Source organism: Daphnia pulicaria, chromosome 6 (assembly GCF_021234035.1).
Source record: "Daphnia pulicaria isolate SC F1-1A chromosome 6, SC_F0-13Bv2, whole genome shotgun sequence".
Classification (NCBI taxonomy): Eukaryota; Metazoa; Arthropoda; class Branchiopoda; order Diplostraca; family Daphniidae; genus Daphnia; species Daphnia pulicaria.
Genome location: NC_060918.1, coordinates 3,480,774 through 3,508,354, shown reverse-complemented (window position 1 = coordinate 3,508,354; position 27,581 = coordinate 3,480,774). Strand labels below are relative to the sequence as shown.

The 27,581-nt window shown below is 42.3% G+C and overlaps 1 protein-coding gene across 1 annotated transcript; it reads left to right on the top strand.

Annotated features, from left to right (window-relative positions):
- Nucleotides 1-139: 139 nt before the first annotated feature.
- On the top strand, nucleotides 140-27,349 carry LOC124344620 (leucine-rich repeat-containing protein 15-like). Its single transcript, XM_046798223.1, has 5 exons — nucleotides 140-551; nucleotides 22,778-23,095; nucleotides 23,216-23,795; nucleotides 25,332-25,700; nucleotides 25,772-27,349. The coding sequence occupies exons 2-5, from the start codon at nucleotides 22,787-22,789 to the stop codon at nucleotides 26,713-26,715; spliced, it is 2,202 nt and encodes a 733-aa protein (XP_046654179.1). The 5' UTR covers nucleotides 140-551; nucleotides 22,778-22,786; the 3' UTR covers nucleotides 26,716-27,349.
- Nucleotides 27,350-27,581: the final 232 nt, after the last annotated feature.

Sequence of the window (27,581 nt, the reverse complement as noted above, 5' to 3'; positions counted from 1 at the left end):
TCCACCTATATACTATACTCACTGCTGCTACACACTGCTGTATATACGCTAGCTGCGCTATTCCCCTTAAGTTGTTGTTCAGGAAGCCCCCTTTTGAACCAGGAGCTACCAACGTGAGCAATTCAGTAGCAGACGCACCACCGTCCGAGTCAGTCGCGTTGTGTATCGTCCGCTCGTCGACCCGCATCACATCTCCTCGTACGAAAAAAGAAACAAACGAAAGAATATATTTGATCAAATATATCTTTAGTTTTCTACGAAACCAAATTTCGCCAACGGAAATAAAAAAAAAGTGTCCAGAACTCCACAATTCCACATCATCGTTATATAACTAACAATTCGAAGAAAAAAAACAGAGGATCTCTTCTTCTTCTTTTTAACCGGATCAGCAGTTCTATAGTGTGCACTGGATAATATAACAATGATCGGGTTGTGATTGTGATCCTGTGAGCTTCTGTGCAACGAGTTTGTTTTTCTTTTGTTATCCAACAAAGATCGACTCTGCTGCTGTGCTGCATCTCCCACCGACATTCAGGCTATTACCGCTGTAGGTGAGTGTGATTTTCTTTGAAAATAAAGCGGTTTTCCCAACACCTTTTGAAATGGTTTGAGATACATATGGGAGGAAACTAGAAGAGAGAATCCATCATTTGATAGATATCAGTGGTCTGTCGTGTTTTGAGAACGTGTCCGCCGTTGATGTATATCCAGCACCGAATCCATCACAAGTCTCATAACATTGTTACAATACCCTCGCGGCAGCAGCGGGTGGTTTGTGAGAGCCTAGATATAGTCTTCGACTACTAACGTGGCCATACCTCAGGTGATAATTAGCTTATCGGATGTGAATAACCTCGAAAAGATCGGGAGAGCCTGAGCCGAGAAAATAAAAAGTAAAATACGAGAAGCACCAGTAGATATATATTTAACAACCGCGTTTCCCTACCGCCCTCTCTCACTCTCTCTCTCTCCTCAGCCGAGAGGTAAATTGAACCAAAACTAGTTAGCGCGCTCCGGCTTCTTCTTATTTTTATTTTCTACAGTAGGAATCGGGTTCGTCACTGGGAGCTTTAACGCCCGGGAGGCTGTGCGCTGTGTGGAAGCGCTCACTGTGTTATCTGAAGGAAAAAAAAAGTAAAAAAAAAATAAAAAATAAAAGCGTGCTGCCTAATTACCGTAATGAGGAACTATTCGTGAAATCGTACTTCCCCCCTCGAGCTTCTGATTCCCCATCCGGATCTGTTCGCCAGACACATTACCCGGCCGACAATTATTATTTGCAGGAAAAAAAAATAAGTGTAACCTATTCTTTATTGTTCTAGTGATTATAGTCCACGAGCCCAAAACTAGTTTCCATTACAACTTATTATATCAAATGGCTAGATTGCATTATTTAGACTTGTGGTTCACAATTCTTCCGTCCATATGTGTTGATATAATATGGTTTGAGCTCAGGGTACGGAACTTGTAAAAAAATGAAGACTTGAACGGGTTTTAAGTCCCAAGGTTCATTAGAGTGGAACAGAAATGATAGGTTTTAATGTCTGTAAATATGTAGCAAATAGAAATAATCTCATTTGCTCTGTTGTTGCTTTGTTTGCTTGCTGCTTCATTTGCTTTGTTGTTCGTTATGTTCACCAAGTTCTAATCGCTGATCTAAAGAACTTTTGACGCTTTCGTGAGGTTTCGTTCTTCCGACAAAAAACAACCGTTTCGATCGACGAAGAAAAACGATGAACTGAAAAAAAACCCGCCTGTATTCTTCCTGTGATAAATGATGTGATTGGCGACAAGATTATACGATCAACCCACACTGCAATTGACTAAGACGAACGCAAGCGAAGGCGCGCGCGCGCGCATTCATTCGTAGAGCAAAAGTCAATCGATTTGAGGACCTCTGTCTCTCTCAAATTAAAGTCTAAACCCCAAAACCGCCAACGCCTTCTACGGATAATTCATTTCCATTCGAGCTAGAGTGACAAGAGGAAAGAATTCAATTCACGAACCGCGAAACTCGGTCGACACGGACAGCCGCGTTGCTCTCAAACAATTAATTCAAACCAAAGTATAGGCTACTGCGTATATATTTGAAAAACAAAAGTACGCACTAGAGTAGAAAGGTTTTTAAGCCGAAATCCTTTTATAATCAGGTCTTGAAATAAAGCTGTATAAGAAATTCGGTGAATATTTTATCGGTCAACTTTTTGTCTGGAGGTTGCCAACTCCTTCGGACTTTTTCCAGGATAAGCTTTCTACATTATGTCGGACCGAAGGACCCTTTTTTTTTCCCCCGCTTTCAAGAAACCGAGTTTGCATTGCATCGCAACACACGTAGCGCGAGAGATCACTGTCTAGCGTATAACTGTTTTGTTTTGAGCTTTTGACCCTTGGCGACGAGAGCCATTGGCATATCTATCGAAACACAAATTTCTTCGACATTTTTTACTTGCCCACACGAACAACTGGGAATCGAATCGACACACGAGAAACGACAAGAGTTGAGCGCGTGAAACGCGCAAACATTTTTTTTTGTGTGTTGTTTCGTTTCTTCTTTTTTGGCTTTGATATCGCACGGCCCTTGCGCATCTCCGAACAAATCAAAGTGACATTTCAGGAAAAAAAAAAGAAGTGGGGAACTTTCACCGGGAAACTTTTTGCAGCGAGTCCCAACAACAACAAAAAAGCATTGACACATCTTGTGTAGTTAATGGGCAGATATATGTCTTTGTCGTTGGGTTACGCACGAAAGAATGACACAAATACAGCGGGAAAAAAAATTCTGACACGCGCCAACTTGGGCGGAATGCGCATAATAAAGTACACTCCATCCTTTTTACCTTATAGAAAGAAGAAGATGTTATAGAGTCGTCGTCTCGCGCGTGCGAAGCAACTTTAGCGCAAGAGTCGCCCAACGACGTTATAGGTTGTCATCCTCCGCACCGACAATTTTCACGGTTTTCATTTTCTAAAAGGAAACAGCCGAGCCGCGCTGCAAAATAAAATAATAAAAAGATGACAGAAGAAAATAGAAAAATTGAACTCTTTCGTGCGGAAGTCTAACATAAGGAGAACCAGTCGCGCTTAAAAAAAAAACTTAAGCACATCAAAATCCCGCGTGACCCCATGCTGCAAAGAGTATATAGAATGAAGATGATGTGAAAGGGAAAAAATCAAATTTTGAAAAAAAATTTATTTCAAGTACAGTGGGGAAAAGGGGAAAAAAAATTTCTGTCGCTACCGCAACACATGTGGCCGACTATACAAGCCACGTGCTCCATATAGGCCGAGAGATCTATGCTGCGCAAATCTATACATGTGTGTGTTCCCTACATGTATGACAGGAGCCAGACAGCGTGTTGTTATTTCAAGAAGATGGGGAAAAAAAATAACATTATATAATCCAAATAGAGTATAACAGCCTCCTCCGATATATAAGTATGAAATGGTATGTGTAGTTGTGTACCTACGTCGTCATTGGAGATTCACTGCAGATGGCGTCTTGATGGCGTTTTTTTTCCAAGCTTTTATCCGTGTCGATAATAACGGACAGAGCGTAGGGTGTTGACGTACAAAAGAATCGATATTTTCTTTCAGAGCCGAGTATATATTTTTTTCTCTCAGCACAATAGTCAAGTGTTGAGAGGGACGCCTACATGGCACAATGAGTGAAACGAGACAATTCCAACGTATAACCCCCCCCCCCCCCCATCAAAAAATGGTAGAGTGGAGAGAAAAAAATCGCCATCAACATTTTGATAGCATATGCCTCTATTATTCTCATCGTCATTTTAACGGCGAAAAAAAAATCAGAAAGTTTTTTTTATTATTATTAAAAAAGCAAATACAATGGCGCTGGTGGCAACGATGATGTAATGACTAATGAGCCTTTTCACTACATGGGCTTTTTTTTCTGATTTGACTTTTGACGAGAGGGCAGAAATGGCAGCAGATGGCCCAACTGAAGATGATGACGGCCGCTACAGCATTCAGGGCGCCAATAATAGCACTGGATATAACAACCGACTCCCATCATCAGCAATAATAATAATCCATATGCGCATAATTCCGATCTCGCGCGTGAGGGGAGAATTTGAAAGAAAGGATAAAAAAAGGAAAAATAAAAGTTCGAAAAAGGGTTAGTTAGATGCGTGCACGCTTGAAAAACCAATAGATAACACACACAGAAAAAAAGAAAAGAAAGAAAAGAAATGTCAAGTCAAAGAGAATCAAATGGAAATGAGAGAAAGAGAAAAAAAAAAGAATAAAGGAGAGGAGAGAGAAAGTTGGAGTAATTTCGTTACGGGACCGGGACGTAGTAAGTTGTCAAGGAACGCAGCAGACCGTAAGAAAGCACGGCCAGCGGTTTGATTCTCATTCCAACGATGATGTGGCGCATCTTCAGCGGCTTTTTCTCCCATAAGTGCCACGGCAAAGTAACATCATTTGATCAATCATTTCTTTTATGTTTTTTCTCCTCATCACTTTTGTCTCTCAGCGGAGTAAACCTACGAGATTGCGCGCGATGCAAGGGAAAAATAACGTGCATGTTAGGGGTTCATCTCTCTCTCTCTCTCTGCTGGAAAAAAGCAAAAAAGGTCTAACTCATCAACTTAATTGAGATAGCAAAATGAAACGCCATCAAACACGCCTGGCACGAACATATATATACAAAGGCTTGTTTTCTTCTTTTTTCTTTAGCCAATTGTTTTAATCATCCGACAGCTGGTTAGTTGGGTCGTTAAGCGAGCTTGATGGTGTAGCATACTACGCACAAACTAATATCACTGTGGAATGTGGAAAGGCTCAATTTTCGTAACGATTGTTGCTGCTGGGACTATGGTTTATGTATTAACTCAAGTTATCCCGTGATTATATAAAAAAAGAAGAAATAGCTATCGAACCTGGAAGATAATACACCAGCAATAAGAGAAAGAGAAATACATTGGATGAGGTTAATTGCGCACATATAGCAGTAACGTACCAGCACTTTATATTACAAAGTTTCCACGAACGCTAGCGTGATGTGCCGTAAAACGGAGTTGCTGCCTAATACAAATAAGTGCCAGCCCATAGTCGAATAATCTATTGGGCAAAATGGTCAACTTCCCAAGGGGTTAGCGTGTAATAAAAGTCCGGATGATCATTTTTTCTTCTTCTAGTAATTGTAGTAAAGTCAAAAGATAATACGAATAGACAACTTTTGATCACCGTCTATATGTATACAGGGTCAGCATATTCTTTAAATATAAATTTGTCTTTCGGGTCTTTGATTTGATTTGATACTTTTAATATAAATTGAACCGACTAATATACGGTTGGCCGGTCGTTCAGAGTTTCCTGAAATTCAATGCCCCGGGCATCATCATTGTTACGGAAATCAACAATAAAAAAACAAACAAGAATCAGACAATAAGTGCTATCGATTTATTGTGAAAATAAAACAATTGAAGCAACTCGTTGGGATGATGAAGGACATGGTTGTTAACAAATGCAATCCTATACACATAAAGTGAAACAATTGGTGAATTGCTTTTCTTAATACCGCGTACGTAGTACGTATACAAGGTTATTTAATTTCCTAGAAATCCGCATTTAGTCGCATCAAGTTTTGTGTCGCTCAGCTCAGCCAAATCGAGTTGGCATTGGTATAATAGCACGCCCAGCCAAATGTCGGCCTTTGAAGTCGACGCAGATGAGGTTGCCGTGGAAAATTTCAGTTTTCGTGGACGAGACTAGAGGGAAATGTACATAGCATCATAATCTAGTCTTATATTGGCCATTGGGGAAATAGAGTTGGCCGTCTATCTTTATTTACAACTGCATAGCATATAAAGGGCTCTTTTGCCAGCGCACTCGCCATCATCCATATAGTTAACACACAGGGAAATCAATTGTTTATGACACTGCATTGTGTAGATATATGCAGTGTTTCTGCTTGGCGATGATGCGCAACCTGTCAACAGCGAATACATTGTCACAATTTCAGTGTCGCATTTGCAAACGTAAAAATTGTAGTAGCTATACACTGCCAAATAAATAATGCGACGATCTCGGTTCAACGGCTTTTTGAAATTTCGCGGTCTTGTGGTGGAAATAGCGGGTCGGAGCTAAATAAGCGATGCCAGAGTAAAGCGGCTGTTCTAATAGCGTCAAGCTCTATAGAGGCAAGCAAATTTTTCGAATGAAACTCGGTTACATGTTGTTGTGGTTACGTCTGTGTCCTTCCAGTCTGATTGTTCTTCTTCTATTTACCCTGAAATTTATTTTTTGAGCTGAGGCTGTTCAATCGCATCCTGCTCCTCTTACATTACGCATCCCCAGCACCAGCGCCAGTTCATCTCAGCCATTAGTCGTGCCGTGTCGGATTTCATTTACAGCTCCGTTTCTCATCCGTCTCTGGCTTTACACGGAAATCATATCGAAAGCCCCTCTTCCCCTCTCTTCCCGCTTCGCTTTCTCATCCTGCGTAGCGCACATTATAAAGTATTATTACGTATATAGATAGAATAAAGAACAGCCTATATAATAGGCCGCTGTGTACACCGCAGACGAGTAGGGCTCTTTTTCCTAAATGCCTGTCTAAGAAGGAACTAGTTCATTAAGACCATGATTCCTTTCCTTCCAATTCCGGCAGACAGACAGACACGACCTCTACAGGCTCTGCCACATGGTCCGTCTATTGACTCGCTTCTCTCTCTCAAGTCAAGTCTGAAACAAGGCCGGCTGTTGCAGCAGTGTGTTGCTATTGTGTTCCTTCTCAGACTCTATTCGTTGCACTTTGTCGCAACTTGGCCATCGTCTCGTGCCAGACCGAACGACCTCTCCAAATGGTCTCCTCTTGTCGAGAAAAACACAGTGGCGATATGCTGAGCTCGTCTTTCTCTCTCTCTCTTCCCCAGCAGTCACTGTTGTGTGCTGGGACACATAGGCCGAGACGCTGGGCGTCCATCTGGATTCATGAGTTAAGCCTGAAAAGTTGCGCAGCAGATGGAAGGCCGTCTATATGGTATAGAGACACGGTCGTTTCAACTGCTCGCCTGCGACGCGCACTCATTCTTCAGCTGACGCTCCAGCTCATTTCTCGCGCTCTCGCAACGACACCAGTCGCAGTAAATGGCCACGCGCCAATCCTCGACGCCCTTCTATTCCCTAAATGGTTCATCCTCTTTTTTAGAGACGTTGACATGTCAATACAGGGCAAGCAGCCATCGCTCCTATTATATAACGAGCTGCTGCGCTCTTCCACTTATTTTGGCACGTCATCGTCAAAAATCCATACATCCCGGTGCATTTTACAAGAATAAAAAAAGAAAAGAAAAAAAGAAATGAAGAGTCCAAATTTAATAAATCTTCTTTTTTTTTGTCCGCATTACAACGTCAACTAATGTGTGCCCGGATCATTTCATTCACCGACAGTTTTTTTGGGGGGGGGACGAGGTTCCTCGAATTTCTGGTGCATTGTCTTTTTCTTTCTTTTCTCTATGAGCTAGAGAACGTGAGGATGTTAAATAGCCCCCCGCTGAAATAAGATAAAAAGATGCCGACGAGAGAGATGCGCCATATTCTCTCCGCATCCATACATATACAGACATACGTCCACTGCTGCGACTACTATCCTATGGTTCTATGAATAATTGAAACCGACATGAAAGGAACGGGGTCTCTCTCTCTCCAGCATAGCCCTGCCGGGAGTCGAGACTTTTGGTCTAATTTTGTTTGAAAAAGTCTGGAAAAAGAAAAAGAAATAAAAAACTATCAAGAGTTGGATGAGAAACAATTCAGTAATGACCTAAAACAAAGTTTGTTTTCTCTTTTGTTGAATCCGTTTTCTTTAGAAATCATAACACGACGATGTGAGGAATATAATAATAAACTTGAGCCCGGCTGGTCTACTATCTATCTCCGACTAGATGTACACAGACAGCGCCCTCCTGCGGCTGCTACTAATTTGTTTTTACTTGTTTGTTTCGGCGCTTCGTCGAGTGCTTACATTCATCTCGTGAATTTCACCTTACGCTTATTAAAAACCTATTCTTCATTTTCTGACGGAATTTCTTAGAAAAGAAAGCCGACAAGCCCAGAAATATCAAGTACAAAAATATAAACCTTTATGATGGATGCATTTTGTTTTTTCTCTTTTCCAGCTCAGCTGTTAAATATTATATTTATTCGGCAGTTGATTTATTAGTAGAAGGTATCAAATACTTGCTAGAATATCGAATCAATGCCTACGGAGACGAAAGAGAGAAATGTGCGCATATAAGAATATAAGATACTCCGCATAGGAATTGATTTTGGCCGTTCTTCATCTTTTCCACGCACCTCTTTTCCACCCTACAAGTATATTTTCCTTTCACTTCGACAATCCCGAAATGTGATTTCCTCCTTGTGCCGGGAGAGAAAGAGAAAAAGTCGCCTTTGAGATCGGTTAATAGGCAGTAATAAGAGGGAACAAGAGGGGGGGGGGGGGGACACAAATGGATATAGGGGGGCCCACAGCAGGCCGGCGTATATGTATGCCTATCACTCTACACACAACGTCAAAGAAGATGAAAGCCACGTGTTTTCATTTTTTTGTAACTATTCAATATTCAGTTCTCTCTCTCTCTAGCTGTCTAGCTCTAGTCGTATCAGTTGACTGCGCATAAGAAGCGAATGCAAATGAAATGAAAATCCACAGCAGAAGATTGCCTTTATACATATTTGAGTCACATATCAGGCGACTTGTATACAGTGCGCAGTTGCTGCGCTGTGGCTCCGTATGGGGTGAATCTCTCCATCCAGAAGAAAAGACAAGACACAATCCATCTCTACACACGAGATTATAGAGAGAGATAGAATATTCAACACAATTTTTCATTTTTTCATTTTTGTTTCTTCTTTCATGTCCATAAGAGTTGGAACATTTTTTGGGAAAGGGAATTGCGTGCTGCTGCTGCTGCTGCTGACGTACGGTATGTCAGGAATTGGGGGGAGATATATAACGCATCCGCACGCAAGCCGAGTGAGCTTCGTGTCACGTGTGCATCTACATAAAACTCCCCGCGAGTCAATTGATTCGTGATGCGTGTCGATTACGTTAGACACAAAAGCCCCCAAGTCCTCCTGTGGCTCTAACAGCAGACATCTCGCTATCTGTTGGTTTATTATTTTTCCAAGACCAGATCAAAAGGGGTTCCTGCCGGACATAGTGCCAGGGCCGACCCAATAAATGTTGACCTCAATATATGGGCAAGTTTTTTTGTTTAACTACTTTGATGATGTGGCAGCAGTGTGTGACTCTCCAAAGAGGATTTTGAATAGATCATCAATCTACTATATGATATCAGCCTCACATTTCTTTATTTCCACACGGGAAATAGTTAAGTTTTTTTTTCGAGCGAATAGAACGAATAGTATAAGCTGTTCCATTTTAAGCGGATTAAATCACCGAATTTTGTGCTCCGCACAGATGGGCCGACGTATAAATAAAGGAGTAGTATGGAGAGATATAGACACAGAGCGTTAGATCCTCTCATTTTGTGATGTTCAACAGTCTGTTATTACCCGACGGCTCACACGCGGAGTGGGCGTCAGGCGTCAGGCCAGCCAAAGGTATAGCCCGAAAGACACTAGACAAAAGCCTCCATACAAATCAAATATGACGGATGTTTCCGCCATGTCTGCTGCCGACTGGCGACTGCATGTGTATAGCGATGGATGCAGCAGAGAGAATTCGAGCGCGCCCGGCTGGCGCGACCCACACACGTTGGCCGGCGCCCGATCGCGACTGCTGACGAGCGGTGATGGAGCGAGACCAGCAGGCACAGCACAGCACACAGAAGCAAAAAGAAAAAAGTCGACAGCTTATTCCTCATCATCTCTCTTCACTCCAAATGGTTCAGACTCTACACGGCAGCAGCTATTGCGTCGTCGTCGTGAGCCAAAGGGACTCCCTCAACTCTTATACGCGATAAAATCAGAGAAAATCCCATTTTCCCCCCCAACTCGATTTGAAAACACTAATATATAATACGGCAGCTATGGTAGCCTATTTATGCGTTTCTTTTCTTTCTTTCTTTTCTTTCCCCCTTTTGTTTTATTGTTTCGCCTTTTTTTTATATTTTTATTTTTACGGGAGGCACTTAGTCTCCTGCTGGGCCCACTCGGCTGCGCGACGCACATTTGGGCGTTTCTGTGTGGTGCCAACACCTCGCGCCAAGCAGAGAGAGAGAACGACGACAAGGTTCATCTGTTACAGGGGGGCGACGTCACAAAGTTGAGCAACTCTCACACTGTGCTGCAGCGCAACCAGCACGAGCGAGGGGGGTCTTTAAAAACACAAAATCCCGCTGAGCCATCAAGACTTCCGGCATTCTCTTCAAACTTTCCTCTACACACTCTATACGGAATGGCATTAGGACTACATATAACATGGGACCCCCATAAAAAGAAGAAAAAGAAGTTCCATTTTCCCCATTCCGTTTCTGCTCAGCCTGTGGAAAACAAAAGTCGTCCAGCATTTTGTGGAGAGCGATCGAACTTGCTGATGAAACATTCAAACGGATTTCTTTTCTGAATAAGCCCAGCAACACCATCCAGCACGTCGCGTTGCGCAAAGACAATTAGAGGTTGAAAGTTGACTTTTCAGAGTGCTGATGCGCTCTAATGGTGTACCCATGTATATATATTTATAAAAGAGCTCGACGCCGCATATAATCAGATTGTTTCCGGCATGCCCAGCATACGCCGAATAGAATAGACTTTTCACCCCCAAAAATAGGATGGAACAAAACGACTCGAGTCTTTTGTTCTCTCATCGACGTAATCATCCGTCATAGCCATATGTGCTGTGAAATGGATAGATCGCTCCAAAGTCAGCCAGTCGCCATTATTATGTATACAAGCAAGGAAAGTATAATAAAATATAATATATATAGCACTGTGCATTAGCTGTCGAGAGTTGGTCTATACTTTTTGGTGCATGCATGCAGTCCAAGGAAAATAATGATAATGGAAGCTATTGTTAGGTCACGTTGAATAATCAAATCTGATCCCTAATTGAGTCTTTCACTCGAACGTATGGGAGGTCTCCAGTTTCGGCCAGTGCGTTGGGAAAATGACAAGGGGAAAAAACTATAGACGTCGTCGTCGCCTGGATGGTTCAGTAGGACAGCTCGGCCAAACAATTGAGTTATCCGATCCTTAAACGGACAATGCATCAGCGTATACATGTGGATGGAGGAGCGAAGAATATAATAAACACTCTCCCTCTTATATGGGGGTGACGTTGCCTCTGGTTGCCTCCCTCTTTTTTTGAAACCCAAACTCTTCAGGAGGGAGAAAGAAACTCGCATTTAAAAAACAACTAAAAAAAGAAATAGAAAATGGGCTAGGCTATTGCGTCGCGTCATGATCAAACCTAAAGTCGAGTCAAAGCAAAAGCGGAACGACACGAAGGTATACTGTACTACACCGAACAACTTCTTGGACGACATTGTAGGAAAACGGACCTTGTGCTCGCAGCGGAACAGTATTGTGCTTGAAAAAAGAGTAGTCGTAACAGTTGCAAGGAGCAACCGTAGCGAGTTGCTGCTGGTGGTGGGAGAGCGCCCAGCAGTTGTTATTATTATATTCCGTAACAAGATTTACTACGTACGCGTACGCCTAAATAGGCAGTCGAGAAAAGAGCAGGCGAATAACACGCGTGCCATCGCTCAAAAACACATTATTCTATATCCATCCAGCAGCGTCATCTCTTTTAACTCAAAAGTTCGTGGGGAACGAATCGTTTCAAATTTTGTTTTAACCTTTTTTTCAAATGCCGCGCCAATTTCGACTCTCGTTGCCAAACTCGATTTCAAATGCCCAGCACATTTCATTCGCCTATAATATTTCACTATGGCGATTGGAAATAAGGAGAAAAACAAAATGACAAAAATATTCGCTGGGTGTTTATTGAATCGTGGACGGAAAAAGGGGGGTGGTGGGGAGGGATCGGATTCCGGTGTGACGACACAGCGGAAACCGGATTGAACCTACATGCACATATTATACTTTGGCGCCATGTGACTCTTTTTCTTTTTTTTTTTCGTACGTACGTGGGCAGTTGAATTTTGTTGTTGGTTGACGTAATTTACAAGTTCGAAAAAAAAAAAAAGGAAAAAGAATTCGGTGGGCGGGGTGAGTATATGATATGGAAGTGCTTTACTGCCCAAATAGTTGTAGACTTAGCTCGCGCCTAAGCACAAAAGTAATAACGGCGGCCAGACTGTTTCCCGTCGTCCTTCCTATTCAAATCTTCAATTGACTACCGCTGCTGGCTGTGTTATGTGGACTACTAGAGGCATCCGGTCTTTCATGTTGGCTATTGTATGTGTCGGCAATACTTTCAGATGATTTGGTTCTTCGTCCTCCTCTTTACAATGCCTTTTCAGACGACTGCATTATTCCCGAAAAGTGGGGGAGGGGTGTTGGTCAACCGAGTGTGAACAAACAGTCGACCCCATCACCTGCTCAGTTTGTATAGTAGCCGACAATATCCACCGGCATATGCTGTGCCTTTTATTCTATCAAGAGAGGAGGAGGAGGAGAGAATCAAGTCGGCTAAATGGGCAACCCTGAGTATTATTACAATCATTGTCTATTATTATTCTAACGGAGAGGGATACCAAAATAAAAAAATAAAAAAAACGATATCCGTTTATTTCGGTTTATTTTATATAAAAATTCATTTCCGAATGTTTAATAATAGAATCATCAAGCGTTGATCATCATCCCGTTCTGCTTTGAAAGACTTTTGAAAATCCCGACAGCTATATAGTAACATCGAGTAACATGCATCATCATAATGCGGGGTTGAATATCTAAACGACTTCAATGAAAACTGATGAGTGACGTGATTATATTACTCAACCCACTGGTTCCGGTGCGTTCGCTGACGCATTCCATCTTCCGTTAATCGAGAAATAACTTGCGCGCTTTTTAAAATGTGACGAGGTCTACCAGTTTTTCTCGACACCCCTCAACGCTGATGTATCCTGACAGGCGAAAGATTATCGACGACTTATGGCTTTAAAAATAAAATGAAATAAAATAAAATCGATCGGGACGACGACAAAATGAATATGGATTTTCCACTTATTCTATAATATTGCCCGCTGATGCCAGACGAATCGATTAAATAAATAGATCCTGCATGTAAACCATACATACAGGATGTTATTAAATAAAAAAAAAAAAAAAACAACAAAACCAACGAAATTGCCAGGGTACCAGCCTGTCGTTATACTCAATCCCTTCGTTCTATATAACCTATAACCGCCTCCATTGCTGGGGATGTCGATTCCATTATTATGTTGTTATTATTATCATTTTTTGTTCAAATAAATGCCGTACGTGTCCGTGTCTAGAGGAGAGGAGAATCGGTAGTCGGCACTTTTTTTTACCGCGGCTGGATTCGACAGGAGTGGAGGGGGAGGAAGGGAGATGGGGGGTGGGTTCAGGGCAACAATAATAAAAGTAATAATCGTATATAGTAGTTTCGCGGCGAAAGTGCGCGGTGAAGAATAGAGAGAGGGATGAATAATGCGTGACAGATTCATCTGCATGTGTGCGCGGACAGCCGGGCGTCGTTTCGACGCGTTTCGGATGAGAGCCGGGTGCTCTCTCGCACATATGGCAAAGTCAGTGACACGTGACCCGGATCGAATAAGAACGCACGTCGCGGAATTGTGAAAATAGCTTGCTACTGCTGCTGCTGCCCAAGCTCAAAACCGAAATCTATACAGATGCGACCAATTTTTGATAATTGGCGGAATTGTTTTCCTTCGTTGATTGACGGAGCAGAACCTCTTTTGATATATCAGTCCCTCTGCCTACGTCTAGAGATGGCCACTATAACATGAAATAGAGCGGGCCGATAGACTCACGTTCTGGCTACGTGAGCGTATCTCTGTGAGCTAACCGGAAGCCCAGAACGTCAATAGGAGTGTATAGACTGCGAGTACTAATGTCTCATCAATGTGTAGATGTGAAAGGAAAGCGCACGCTGATGGGATATTTATGTCGGGTGCTTAGTATTGCACCAGCTCTCTCCGCGTGCTGCCTAGTCTAGAAGGAACCATGGTCCATTTGGAGCAGCAGCACAACTACACACAAGCGACGGCAAACCAAAAAGAAAACATAAAAAAATGAGTCCACCTTGTGTATGCCGAGCGCACAATCTTCTCGGAAAAGAATTCTGAACCGTTTATTATGTATATACATAGCGGTCGTTTTTCTTTTGAACTCAATAACAGGACGCGCCCAGGCTGGTCTCTCGCCATGTCATCCGGAATCCGGAATTCGACAATAATCGACGCAAATATTTCGCCGGTATAGCCAGCAGTTTCCCCCCTTATTTATTATCGATTCGTTAGTTTATTTAGTAATCCAATAACTAGATTTTTTTAAAATTTCAAATATAGTTGAGAAATAACGGGGTTACAGGGAGAGCAGCATTCCGCACCAAGGAAATCAAATAATTCATTAATGAAATTCCGTGAAATTCCGTCTGCAAATGATTTTGAAATTTTTATTCCCGCTGTTCCGGGAAATAGGAATTTGCCCGGAAATCGTTCAGTAATTTGTCGTTTCCACTGTTTAAAAAAAAAGTAGGATGCACTTGATTACAGGCGGGTTATATTGCAGACAGCAACGTGTAGAATTATTCTAACGAATGAAATGCGCGTTGCTGAAAGAAAATAATCGATAGCAACTTTAGGAATATATGAAGCTCGCGTGTGCAATTCGTCGACTGCAATAGGTGCTGGCGGATGAATTTGGCCAGCGCAGTTCGTTTCCCTCAAAAACTGATGAAATTGAGAGGGAAATGGAAAATGAGATGTTGTTTTGCTCTCGTTATCCCAGTCGTCAGCAGTCAAGTTTGGCAAGTGGGAGGAGTCGCTGTTGATGTTTGAGAGGAAATGATTAACGAACCCCAGCCCGGCTAGCTGCTAGCTGCCGAGCTGGGCTGGCCCCTCATCCATCCAGTCAGCCGTAAGCCCGTGGGTACTCTACTCTCTCGTCCATCTGCTGAATTTCCCCTCTCCCACCAATTTAGTCTTCGATAAGATTAACTATTGCGCAACTTTCATTATAATAATGCGTTCCCACTTTCACCTTTAAGTTTAGTTATATTAGACAGCAGGGATCGTCGGGATCGTTTGAGTTCATTCACTCAAAGTTCGTCCCATTTACATAAACAGTGCACACAGTTCACCTGTGCTAAAGTTTTTGCGACATCACAACTTAATCTGCGGATTTTGGATTTCACGGAAGATGTTTCAGTATATACATGTGAGGCTTCTAATATGGATGCCTTTTGTGTTGCCAAACAGTTTTTATTGGATGAAAACTATTGAAATGAAAGTTGAAAATGCAGAAATTGATTTTCTCAAATTGGTACCCTCTTGATGCGGAGTCGCATCTCCCCAAGTCTGTAGTTCTCCTTCGTATTTGAACAACAACAACAACAACAAAACAATTTTGTGAGCTCAAGGAAAAGTAGAGTTTATTCATGAACAAGATTCAGGTGTCCAAAGACCCGTAGTAGGTATAGGTATTGCGCACATTCGATCCCCCTTTCTAGCATTGCCGATGCAGTCACGCATTTCAACGCACGTAGGACTAGCATTTACTCAAATGTAACTCATCCCGTATCACGTAGCTTTTTCCCGACGACCTCAGTTCAAATTAAATTTTCACGTCTGAGAGATTTCAGAAAATCCCATTTTGTGAATTTGGAAATCAACACACAAAAAAGAAACAGCTTCCTGCTTATATTCTTACGAACAGCCCCTCCTCTTTCTTGTGCTTTGGAAATATCCGCACTACTAAACAACACGGTATTATAACACACACGCCAAATGGCGAAACTAGCTAGTCAACTTGCGTGTTGTGAGAAGTTTATAAATTTTCAAACCCAAGATGACATACAAAACAAACGTATTTGCTTGTAAAAAAAAAAGAAAAAAGTTTCGAGAATTTAAATCCTCAGATAAATGACTCGAATTACAATTTCTGTTGGATGCGGTAAAAGTTTCTTTCATATCTCACTTTCAATGTGTTCAATGTTGGACGTGCTGAAGCGAGAGAAAGGGGAAGTAGGTGTTAGTCGTGAACGTTTACAAAAAGAATTCAAAAATAAAAAATGATGAAGAAATATTTCTCTTTTGGAGAAGGCATTCAAAAGGAAAAACGTTACGTATATACTATAAGAAAATACTGCGTGTCCAATATTTTGAAGTCGTTCATCATCAAATCAAGTATAGCGTAGCCTTCGAGACCGCCGCCAGGTTACTTTTGTGTGAGACGCAATAAATTTATCGAGAAAGAAATTTCTGAAGAAAATTGAAATGAATGACGATAAAAGAGTGGGCCGCGGATGTGTGTCCCTCACCAGTTTGGTTGACCTATTACATCCGGTAAGACTTTTGAATCTGACCGTCTGAAAAGATGTGTCTGGCTTCATCAATTACAGTCTTGCTGGCTTTAATACTATAACGTTTTCTTTTTTTAAATAATAATAACATCCGTCTTGGCAACAGAGCGTAGAATACTGAACTAACTGAAGGAACAGCCACGGGTCGACAACAATCTTATTTTTTGGGGATTGCCAGAGTACGACTGTGATTTTTTTTTTATTAGTTTGTTAAACGAATTCTGCATAATTTATTTTATAGCTTTCAAAGCCCCCGAAGTTAAATGCATCAGCATCAAACTATACCAAGATTTGAAAAAATCCAAAAATTCTTCAACCGTTTCGATGCATAACCTTTTGCTTTTATATTGTGACATTGCTTTAGTGTTCTTGATTAGCATATTTTGATGGTCAGATGTTTGTTATTCATCTCACGTGGATGTGATATCGCCGGTTATGTCCAGCAACAAACGCACAGCCTTTTTCTGCGCATTTCTGATTTTTGAACTCATGAACAATTTTGTGCTGAGTGACCAGCAGGCTTCCATTATAGAACAACGTTGTTGGTGTGTTAAAAAATTTTTGGTTGCCTATACCCACACTAGCTTAGTTTATTATTAGATAAATGTTTTGAAAATTCAAATTTTGACATTAAGATATATAACCACATTAATTCTTACGTCATTCGAATTTCTGTAAATTTAACTTGAAGCGCTTTGGCTGACATGAATGATTGATTATAGTCAAGTCTCATATACGTTGCCAGTTGCGCTTGATAAATAGCCGTATAAGTTGAAAACTGTGAAAGATCAATCCGAATTCGTCTTCCTTTCCATTTTGGTGCTGTTGTTGTCCTACGGGAGACAACTCGGTCAACTGATCCGATATAATAGAAGCACTCAGGGCTGAAACATTCCGATCGTGAAAGCATCGCGAATTAGAATTGAAACAGCAGACCATGATATTGATATGGTGGAGAGGGGCCCATCCGTGGCCATCGTAGAAAAGGTCAGGCGGCTATCCCAATGTCCTTGCTCGGAGCCGTCCTTCTTAGTCTTAATATTATAGTACCTCTTTTTTCCAGCCAAAGGCATCAACAACGCCCAGCATCGATTTATTTCCCCTTTCGCGTTCCCCGTTACGAGAGAAACAGGCGAAACTGATTTGAATCTCGTACACGTACGACGTATAGACATCCTGGTGATCTTTGCCCAAAGAATCCACTATTGAATTTTTAACAAAGTTCAGGACATGATAAACCATGCAAGCTGAAGTTGTGATACAATTTTACGTTTACTTTCGAGACTTGGAGTTGCATTGATTATTAAATGTTCCCAGAGCTAATATACGTAGCACACCCACGTCCGCAAGTAAGGGTTGACGAACACCGATTGTGGCATTCGGTGTTCATCGGGCCGTGAATTTCAATTTATTCAAATATTCGTTGCTAGGAAAGGAAAAAAAAAAATTAATTTCTTTATTTCATAAATCCAATAGGGTATACACAATCAAATAAATATCCGTGATATTTTAGACGTCTCCTATACGTTAAAGTCGTTTCCGTTTCAGTTCCGTAATGCGTTGCATTTATCTGAAGCCAAAAAAGCACTGAATAAGCAGGATGTACCCTATAGCTGAAACAAAAGTATCGAGTCAAAAGAAATCCTAAAACGGAATCGGATTGCAACGCGAAGGGTTTAATTTTCAAAGGGAGCACTGAAAGGCAATTACTTATCAACACAATTTTTTTTTTCGTTATTATCTTATTATTATCATCATTTTTTCGTGGGGTAATACTGTCTCTCTCTATAGTATAAGTTTTCAGTTTTACCCCCTCGTCGCTCGGTGAACGACTTACCCTGCGCCATGCCAAAAAAATATTGTATGGTACGCAGTCATAGTAACATACATAAATGTACACTAAAGAGAAGAATAATATAGATAAATCCCTGCCACCGGACAAAAACGATTCGTGGTGTGATGCCAGACACCCCCTCCCCCCACCGTCTCCCCCGGCGCTATACCTACGCACAAATACACCCCAAAGAGAGGGAGACGAAATGCAGCTGCTTATTATTAAATACATAAATGTGTATGTATATATATATATGTCTCTCTGAGGCCGTTGATCCCCCCTCCGAGATTGAATAAGGTCGATCCGAACTGAGCTGTTCGCGGTGTTCACACGGATGTGATCCAGCGCATTCGACTAAACAGCAGCACTATTTGGTTTTTTGCTGGGGTGGGGGTTATTTTTTGCCACGCATGGCATATGCTTATCGGTAAACAAACATGTTGATTTACTTTCGGGTTTTCATCAGAGAAAGAAAAAAACAAATACCAAATCTAAATCCGCACGCGTCTTCGATTGTTGATTTAACATTTGGGATAAAAGGAATGGGGTGATTGATTTTCCCAAGTTGCAAACTTTTGATTTGATTTAAGTTATTTCTTTCCTTTTAGACTCATTGTTCCCATCAGTCCTACCAGTTTTCCAACCGAGTCTAGAAGCTTTTCTATTACTGCTAGTGTGAAGTCGTCAGGACACACGACACACCATTTTCAACTTTACACTACAACACCGAACAGGAGGAGGAGGAGATACGTACTCTTCTCCGTCCCTCAAAATGGAATGAGAGAAAAATATAGCCTTTTTTTTTTTTTTTTTCTCGTCTCCGCCTACGTGTATGCGCGCAGTGTGTTTGTCTAGGCTGCGTCTAGTTAGTCCGAGCTAGATGCGTGGTTTCCGGCGGAATATCGAAGGAAATGAAAGCTAGCTCCCCCAACATATATGTTTTCCCCTTTCCCTGACAACCATCAGAATGTTTGGTTTAGAAAAGTGTGATGGCGTCGCCACATAACACGAAATCCCAAGCGAAATCCCCTCCCCACCGTGAGCTGGAAGTGCTGGATCAACACTAATCAGACTGAGACGCTTGAGACAATATCAATAAAATCCGGGCACGGTACAACGAAGAGCAAACGAGCTTCATGTTTCTTATGGCTTACGTAACACGATATGTGTTTGCTTGTATCTGACGTTGCCCATGTCTTGCGACGGTGAGAGTAAACACACCTTCAATTTAGAACTCTAGCTTTGATATTTTTTTGTGATGAAATTGTGGAAGACTTATGTCTTTGTAGATCAGCGTTGATCAGCAGGAAGTCTTAGCCGAATACAAATGTTGTTATTCGTTTTACTGTGTGGTCGCCCTGATGTGGTAAGCTCGTTTATAATCAGCAGTAAAGAACATCCGGTTATACTAGATACAGAGAAATATTAGGGCAAAGAGGAGTTATATAAATGCTCCTTGTATAGGCTACGTAGAATATATAATTCATTAATTCTTTTATGACAATATCAAAAGTCCCCTGTCACTCGTCTTGACACCTGAAACCACTCCCTCTTGCAGAGCTGCCACCGAAAGTTCAAAAGACCCGTTGAAGCGTGTCCCTGTGCCGAGAATGTCCTTAGTCCAAAATTTGACTTTCAAGCAGACGAAGAGAAGAGCGTATATATTTTACACTATATATATATCGAATCAACTCTTGGGGTGGGGGGATTTAGTCAAATCAGGGGAGGTAAATCTTTTCGCCGTGATGCGCGTGCAGAAATATTGGTTGGGTTTCCCCATCGGCGTCGGCGTATAGCTCTATAGCTGACAAAGTAACTATAAATGGAAGCCCATTTTCCCCTTCTTAAACGATATCGCGCCATGGCAGATTGTGAGTCAATGCTGCTAGAGAGAAAGAGAGAGAGCTATAGAACTAATAGAAAATAAAGGTCGGCAGCGGGCGGCCAACCCAGCACCCGGATCATCAATCGGCGGATAACAAGGAAGAAAAGAAGACGATGCGGTAGCAATCCTGGAGTTGCATCCGCACCAGCTACTGCGTCTTTTTTTTTCCACGATGACGAATTATTTATCCCTCCTCTTTTACTCTTTTAGAAAAAGAAAAACGATTCTTTTCTATCGACCGACTCTAGGCTATATTCAGCAGACAGCATAATGCAGCGCAGCTGGCCAGCTGGTAGATTGTGTTCTTGATTAATGGATTGATTAGGTTTTCTTTGCGTTGGATCTAACCTCACACTAAAGTTCAAATCTTGTTCATCTATCAGAGAAAAGGAAAAACTACGTGGGTTGCGCATCATTAATCCCATCTAGACCGCTTGTACATAGAAGCTTTGGTGCCATCATTCAATATTTTCGCGTCTTAAACGAAAAAAGAAGTAAATCTTTATTCTCTCAACATGTAAACTGATGATTCCACAGAAGATCTCCCCCAGACAGTCGCACTTCTACAACGCTGACATCACAGCATATACATATAGCTCCAAGGAATGATAAATGCAAACTCTCCCTTCATTTCCTACCGCGAACTATTAATCACCTTTTATCAAGAAGGTTCTTCTTTGATTTCCAATAACGACGCGGTGGGCTACATTCGCCTTAGCAGCCGCTTTTGAATCCAGCGCTCGCAGAAAAACCTTCCGAGTTTTGAAAAAGAAAAAAGTGAAGCTTTTCACTTCATTCTCACTCGAGAGCAATCGCAAGAGGGAAAAAATTCAATGTACCGCTTTGTGCGTCTTTTCCTTTTGGGGGGCTGATGGCTATAGCGGATGAGGGGCAGTGAAGACGATCCAGCGGTACATAGAGAGGAATGCTCCGCTGAGTCTAAGAAAAGGAAGTCGCAGGCGGCATGCGGAGGGACACAACATACTATTTTCATCGGGATAACATTTTCAAAATACCATATTAAAGTTGTTCGCTCAAGGACATACCGTACCGGTAGTATTCGGCTTATCTTTCTTAATAGACCTTGTACTTAACATCGTAGCGAACGTGTGAGAATGGACACATTGTTTCCGCAGTCTATTTTACCCGCTTCTTGTTTAATATCGAAAGCGATTGATATTAACTGATCGATTCTCAATTTGCACAGACTTTATTACACACAAAAAAAAAAAAAAACTATTGATTTCCCTTTCACTGCTTGCAGATTGCAGCAATCAAAATGGTTTTGAAAAGCAAACGGTAAAAATAAGAATAAAAAAATATCTCCGGGACACCGGGAGTATACCAGCACAGTTGAGAGTGGGATATAGCATATTCTTTTCCGTTCTTTTCTTTAGATTTGTTTTATATAGCGTGTGCTACACGGCGCCACATATGCAGATCGATTCGGAAAGAGTGACGTATAGATGAATCCAGCGAAAACTGTAACAAAGCCAAGTTGCTAGTTGTAGGAACAACAAATAAAGCAAAATAAAGAGTCAGTTCAAAGTCAGCCGTATAATCAAAAATATCCGTATAATAGCAGGCGTGCGGGCTAGACTGTATATATCTCGTGATGCGCCCAGTTTATAGCTTGACACGTATCGAGACATCATTACTGTCAAGCAAACAAGCAGACAGTCACCGACGAACTTGAATCGTGCTTGTTTGAGTGTTTCGACGGAATCAAACATTTATTTTTTGCCGTAGGAAAAGCCTGTAACTATTTAAACCATTTGATCTGCTATACAACCTCACTAAACAAGGATTTACATCAGGAATTCAGGATTTAACTCAATTGGATTTCAATCCTCCGTAAATTGAATTATTCTTCCGGTGACAATGACAGTATAAGTGTGCCATAATAAGTAGGAAGGCTGCAGACTTCATGATTAACAAATGAAATCGCGTCATTGCGCGTCATCGCAATTTTAGGAGACGCCGTTTCGTCTGTACAGGCCCTGTTTGAAAATAAAAATAGCCCCAAATTCTGTAAATGTCAACAGTGAATTGCGGCGAACTTCAGCATTGAACGTCAGTGCTGAACTTCTTCTGGCTTTCACGCAAATTCGATGTGTATAGCATTTGTGCGAGGGTTACCGCTAGAATTCACAGTCGCCAAAGGAATCCCGCGATTTCCAACTTTACAATATGTACAAGACCGAGAGTCTTGGAAATAAACGCACAAAAATTTAGAGAATGCTGCTGTGTACCACCCCGTCACTGTAGCAGCAGAGTGGAATGACAAGCATCAGCGCTTCCGATTTTCGGTGCGTTCAAAATGTAATGTTTCACGCCGTTGCTGACGGCGTAACGCTTCCGATCTAATTAGGTCGGCGTCGCCGGGCGCCCGAGTGTATATAGCCTAGTAGGGATGCCGACAAAAATAAGGGGAAACGAGTGCATGCTGCAGTCTCCTAGTCGGGTCCACCGGTTACTCAAATGTCGTTTGTTGTACGCCTTTTCCAAATGAAGCATAAACAATTTCACCTTTTTTTTTTTTTTTAAATGAATACTCATAATATTTTGTCGATTTTACATCGACTTTTTGTTTCAGGTTCCAACGATGGTTGCTTCTGGAATTGATCTCCGGGTCTTTGTAATAATCAGCGTTATGGCGGTGACGAGCTTTTCCTTATTAGCGGTTGGAGGCTCCCTTGAGGTGCCAGCGTCTAATAACGGTGAAGCATTCAACTGCCCTGTGGAAGTCTGTCGATGCGGATTGGACCCCCGCGGTCGTGTCAAAGTCGTTTGCGACCGAGGCGACCTGGGAGACCCCATCCCCATCAGAACTATGGATCCATTGACCGAGGTGCTAATTATAGCAGCGCCTGACGATAAACCAAATTCTTTGACGATCGGCCCCATCTTTCAGGTGATTTTTATCATTTTCTGAAAATTTTAAATAAAATGACAATCAAAGCTAAATAAGAACACCATTTTAATAACGTAAATACTCTTAATTGTTATATCCTGTATATTTTATTTTATTCAGAGTTTGGCAAAGTTAGAACAGCTGAAAATCATCAATTCGTTCGTGCCGGCTATTGGCAAGCATTCATTTTGGGGTCTTCGATCTCTGCGAACCCTTGATTTATCGCTCAACAACATCTCAGCTCTTGTGGAGTCGAATTTTCGCGGTCTCATCTCGCTGGAAGATCTGAGGCTGGACGGCAACATCATAGATTCCATTCCGTCGGCGGCATTCCGACACCTTCCGGCCTTGAAGCGGCTCTCTCTGGCTGGCAACCGTCTCTCGGAATTCGTGCCCCGCCTCTTCTACGGTCTCCATCGACTGGAGGAACTGGAGTTGAGTGACAACCCCCTGCTGCAAGACCTGGAGCCCGAAGTATTCCGCGACGTCCGCCTCTTGCGAGCTTTGAGGTGTCGACGTTGCGGTTTGACTTACATCAACCCGCTGCTTCTTCACTTGCTGCCAGACATCGTCACTCTCGATTTGGGAGATAATAATTTTCACTACCTCGATAAAAACGCGTTCGGAGATCTTTTGAAGCTTCGACATCTCCATTTAGATGGGAATCAGGTGACCGTGCTCACCAGTGGCGTATTAACAGGTGAACCTATTTTTCTTTTTCCTTTTCCCCTCGTACTAGTTGGACATCTTCTTTCCCTATAGAGGTGGCACACACTCACCCGCAAAATTATTCATACGTTCAATTTTGTTACGCTCTGGTAAAACGATGAATTCCCCTCTCCAAAATTCCCAGATCATTATCTCAAATTAATGCTAGAGGGTAGTGTGCCGAAATCGAGTGGTACATACTGTATAGATATTTTTAAGTGTGAGATCATCTGATTGTTTTTGTTTTTGTTTTTGTTTGTTTTGTTTCAATGTCAATTCTTTTAAGTTTACGGTTTTTGATCGCGTATTAAAGTAGCGTAACTAAAGAGTGCGCATGATACGATATAATTTTCAGGACCACATCGTTCCGTTAGCGAATCAGTTTTATCTGGCCGTAATCGAACCGGCAATAGTGCAATAAACTCTCCGTTTAAAAATGAAAAGGCATGACAATAAGAACTCAGAAAGAAGGCATGACAAGAAAAAACTCAGAGCATTACTCTAGAAACATTTATAAAAGACAATTCTTTTTCACGGTATAAAAGGAAGTTTTAGACTTTTAGGGAAATTTATTTTATCGTCGGGGTTGACTCCGACAAGACCCATTGAAACCTCGATGAAACGAAAGATTCGCGTTTTTATTTATCTGCAAATTAAATCGCCGCCTTGTCAACTTAGTCCAAACATTTCACGATGCGTATAATCAATTATGACTGCTATCGTACGTATACGTGATTCGAATGATTGCTAATAGGATGGGAAAAAATTCGGAAGAAATCAACTATAAGCAGTTTGGGTAAATTAATACTCACTACGCGCTTCCTCTGAGAAAGTCGATTAAAAATTTCCAAGGCAACTCTATTCGCAATAATCTTTACGGTAATGCAGTAGCAAAATTTGGGGTTCTTCAATTTTTCGAAATAGCTAGCAGGGTTCTCAGACTATAAAGAAAGTTTACTACCGAAGATAAGGTTCTGTATCGTAAAAAATAGCAGCTATTGATTAAGTTGCAATCGCAGGAGCCAATAGCCATAGCGAACCAGCCCAACCAGCAACTCCTAGATATTTTCGGTCTTCCATCGGCTCGCTCCCTGGGCTCCATCCCAACTGCTGATGGCTAAAAAGAAGAGCAACCATCCGTGAAGAGGGAAAGGACCAGTATTAATAATCTGTTTGCTGCTGTGGTACCGGTACTTTGATTCGATCTCTTCCAGATGATCGGAGTTTACGTCGTCAGCCAAGTATTGTGTTGACGGTAGTTCCGATAGAATAAGATAACTTAAAGAATAACTATTAACTATACAGTCTCTCGAGTATTTTTATTTTGGTTATAGCACAGAGCTGGACATTACGATTATTTTTAGATGCTTGTACGTACGTCGTCCAGCTTGTATAAAAATATAGTCAAGAATATAAGGATTCTTCCTTCAACTCTAACGATTCCACTAAGAAGCCAAAGAAGGAATAATAGCTTATCAATTCGTCTATTGTCGTTTTGTTCATTTCCATGCAATCACCCGCTATGTAGGCCACAATCTGACGACGTTGTCGCTGGCCCGGAATAAGATGATGACGCTGGACCCGGCCTCATTCATCAACGTCAGCATAACCGAACTGGATCTGTCGTACAACCGTCTGCAGAGCTTGGACCCGTTCGTCTTCTTGCCACTCAACCAGTCACTTCGCAACTTGAAGATCGGCGGTAATCCGCTGCAAGTGTCTCATCTCTGGTCGTCGATTCTCAGTCCGCGAATCCAACTCAATCTCAGTCAATTTGACGTGGCGGACATCCCCATCGGCCGCGACCAGCACTTCCAGACGGATCTCTTCTCCTTCCATCACGGAATGCGGAGTCTCAATCTCTCCGGCACTTCCTTCAATTACCTACCAGTCGAGGGTACACTTATCAACTTTGATTTTCTTATAAGCTATGTAATTAATATTCATCCGATTGTTCCACCATTACAGTGATCCGCTCGCTACCGTCGCTCCGCGAGCTGGACTTGTCGTACAACAAACTATCGAGCTTGACGGATCTCTCGCTCAGCGCCCTGTCGGCGCTTCAGAGCTTACGCCGGATCTACTTGCACGGGAATCCGTGGTACTGCGACGCCTGTGTCATTGGCCCGATGCTCAAGTGGCTGGACATTTCACCTGCCAGCCGTCACATCAAGGACGGCTGCCGAGGATTAAAGACCAACGCCGGCAACTTGACGGCCGACTACATCGACGACGACGGGGCTCAGCCGTGCCCAATTTGTCAAGATCCGCCGGCAGTGGCCGGAGTCGAATTGCCTCGGCTGGATCACGTCAATCTGCCAACGTGCAACTATCCGCCCATGCTCATCGATTCGCAAGGGCTGCCCAGCAAGCCGGCCACTGCCGCCGGAGCCACTTTGACGCCCATGGGCCGCTTTGTCATCTTCCTGGAGAATCCGCTCTATCTGGCGCTTGTCTGTGGCGTCGGGGTGCTGGCCGTAGCGGCCGTCTGCGCCGCTTTCGCCGTAGTGTCACGCCACGCCGCCTCCTACTACACGAACGAAGAGAAGCGGAACAAGATCGGGCAGATGGCCGACTCGAGAGCGAGCGAAGAATCGGAGGATTTGTTCCCGCTAACGGCCAGGGGACAGCGGCATCGAGGGCGCATCGTCACCAAAGACGAGAGCAGCAACAAGGGGAACAGGAGCGATCAGCTCAAGAATGTGATCGAGATCGAAAGCCAACAGCTCAGCAAAAACAACAACGGCCGAGCGAAGAGCGACACGGCGTCAGAGCAAGTCCTGCCGTCGCCAATAACGAGGGCCAGTAATAACGGGGCAGTGACCATTAGCGTCACGAGTCGTGGTGTCAACTGCCCCGTCATCAACGCCTATCCTTTGTCGACTGACCATCACGAACGCTCACTCTTTTGAAGCTGTCACTCTCTAGGTATTTCATTCCTTCTTCGTCGTAATGCAGTTTCAGATTGGATACAAACCGGGAACTGTATTGGTTTAAAAACCCCATCCAACCTCAAGGAAATTGTTAGAAAGAAACCCTGCCTTTTTCGGAATAAGTGCGAGTGTGCGGATTTCGGTGGCGTGTGGCATGTAAGTCGATGCGTCGATCTTGATGTTCATATTTTACTATACGGGGGACTGTTCCAGTGCCTTTGGGAGATATTTAAAAATCGGAAAAAGTGCGCTGTTGTTCGATTCACCCCGAATGCGAGGAATTCATTGGTTCGCTCCTCACCAATCAACATTCAAATTACGCCATCTGTGTAGAAAGTCTCTCGGATGCAACAAATGGAAAAACAAAATCTGGAAATGTGTTTTATAATTGAAGTGCGCGGTATATTATATGCTTCGTGTGACATGAACGGCATATATAGCAGCCAGTTTTTAATTTAGTTTTTTTAAATTTCTTCGTTTCGTCTGTGGAGAAATGGTTTGCAAGTGAGTGAAATTAAGGCCCAACTTGTCCGAACAAATGAATATGTTAAATTGATCTGGCAGTGTGTGAACTGTACATATATACACATGAGATATCCGTCTGAATCCGACGGGCACACATATTTTATAAACAATAAACAATTATATGACGTATTTTTAATGGTGCCTTCTACCTCCAGAGAGCACAGTGCATGCGAAACAACTTCATACATCTCCAAAAAATTAAAAAGGTGGATTTCGATCCTATGTGTGTGTTGGCGTTTGTGTGTTCTGGTTTCATATGTTGTCGATGTGTAATTTGTATTTTGTCGTGTTCAAATTTTTTTTTCAGACACATACAGTAA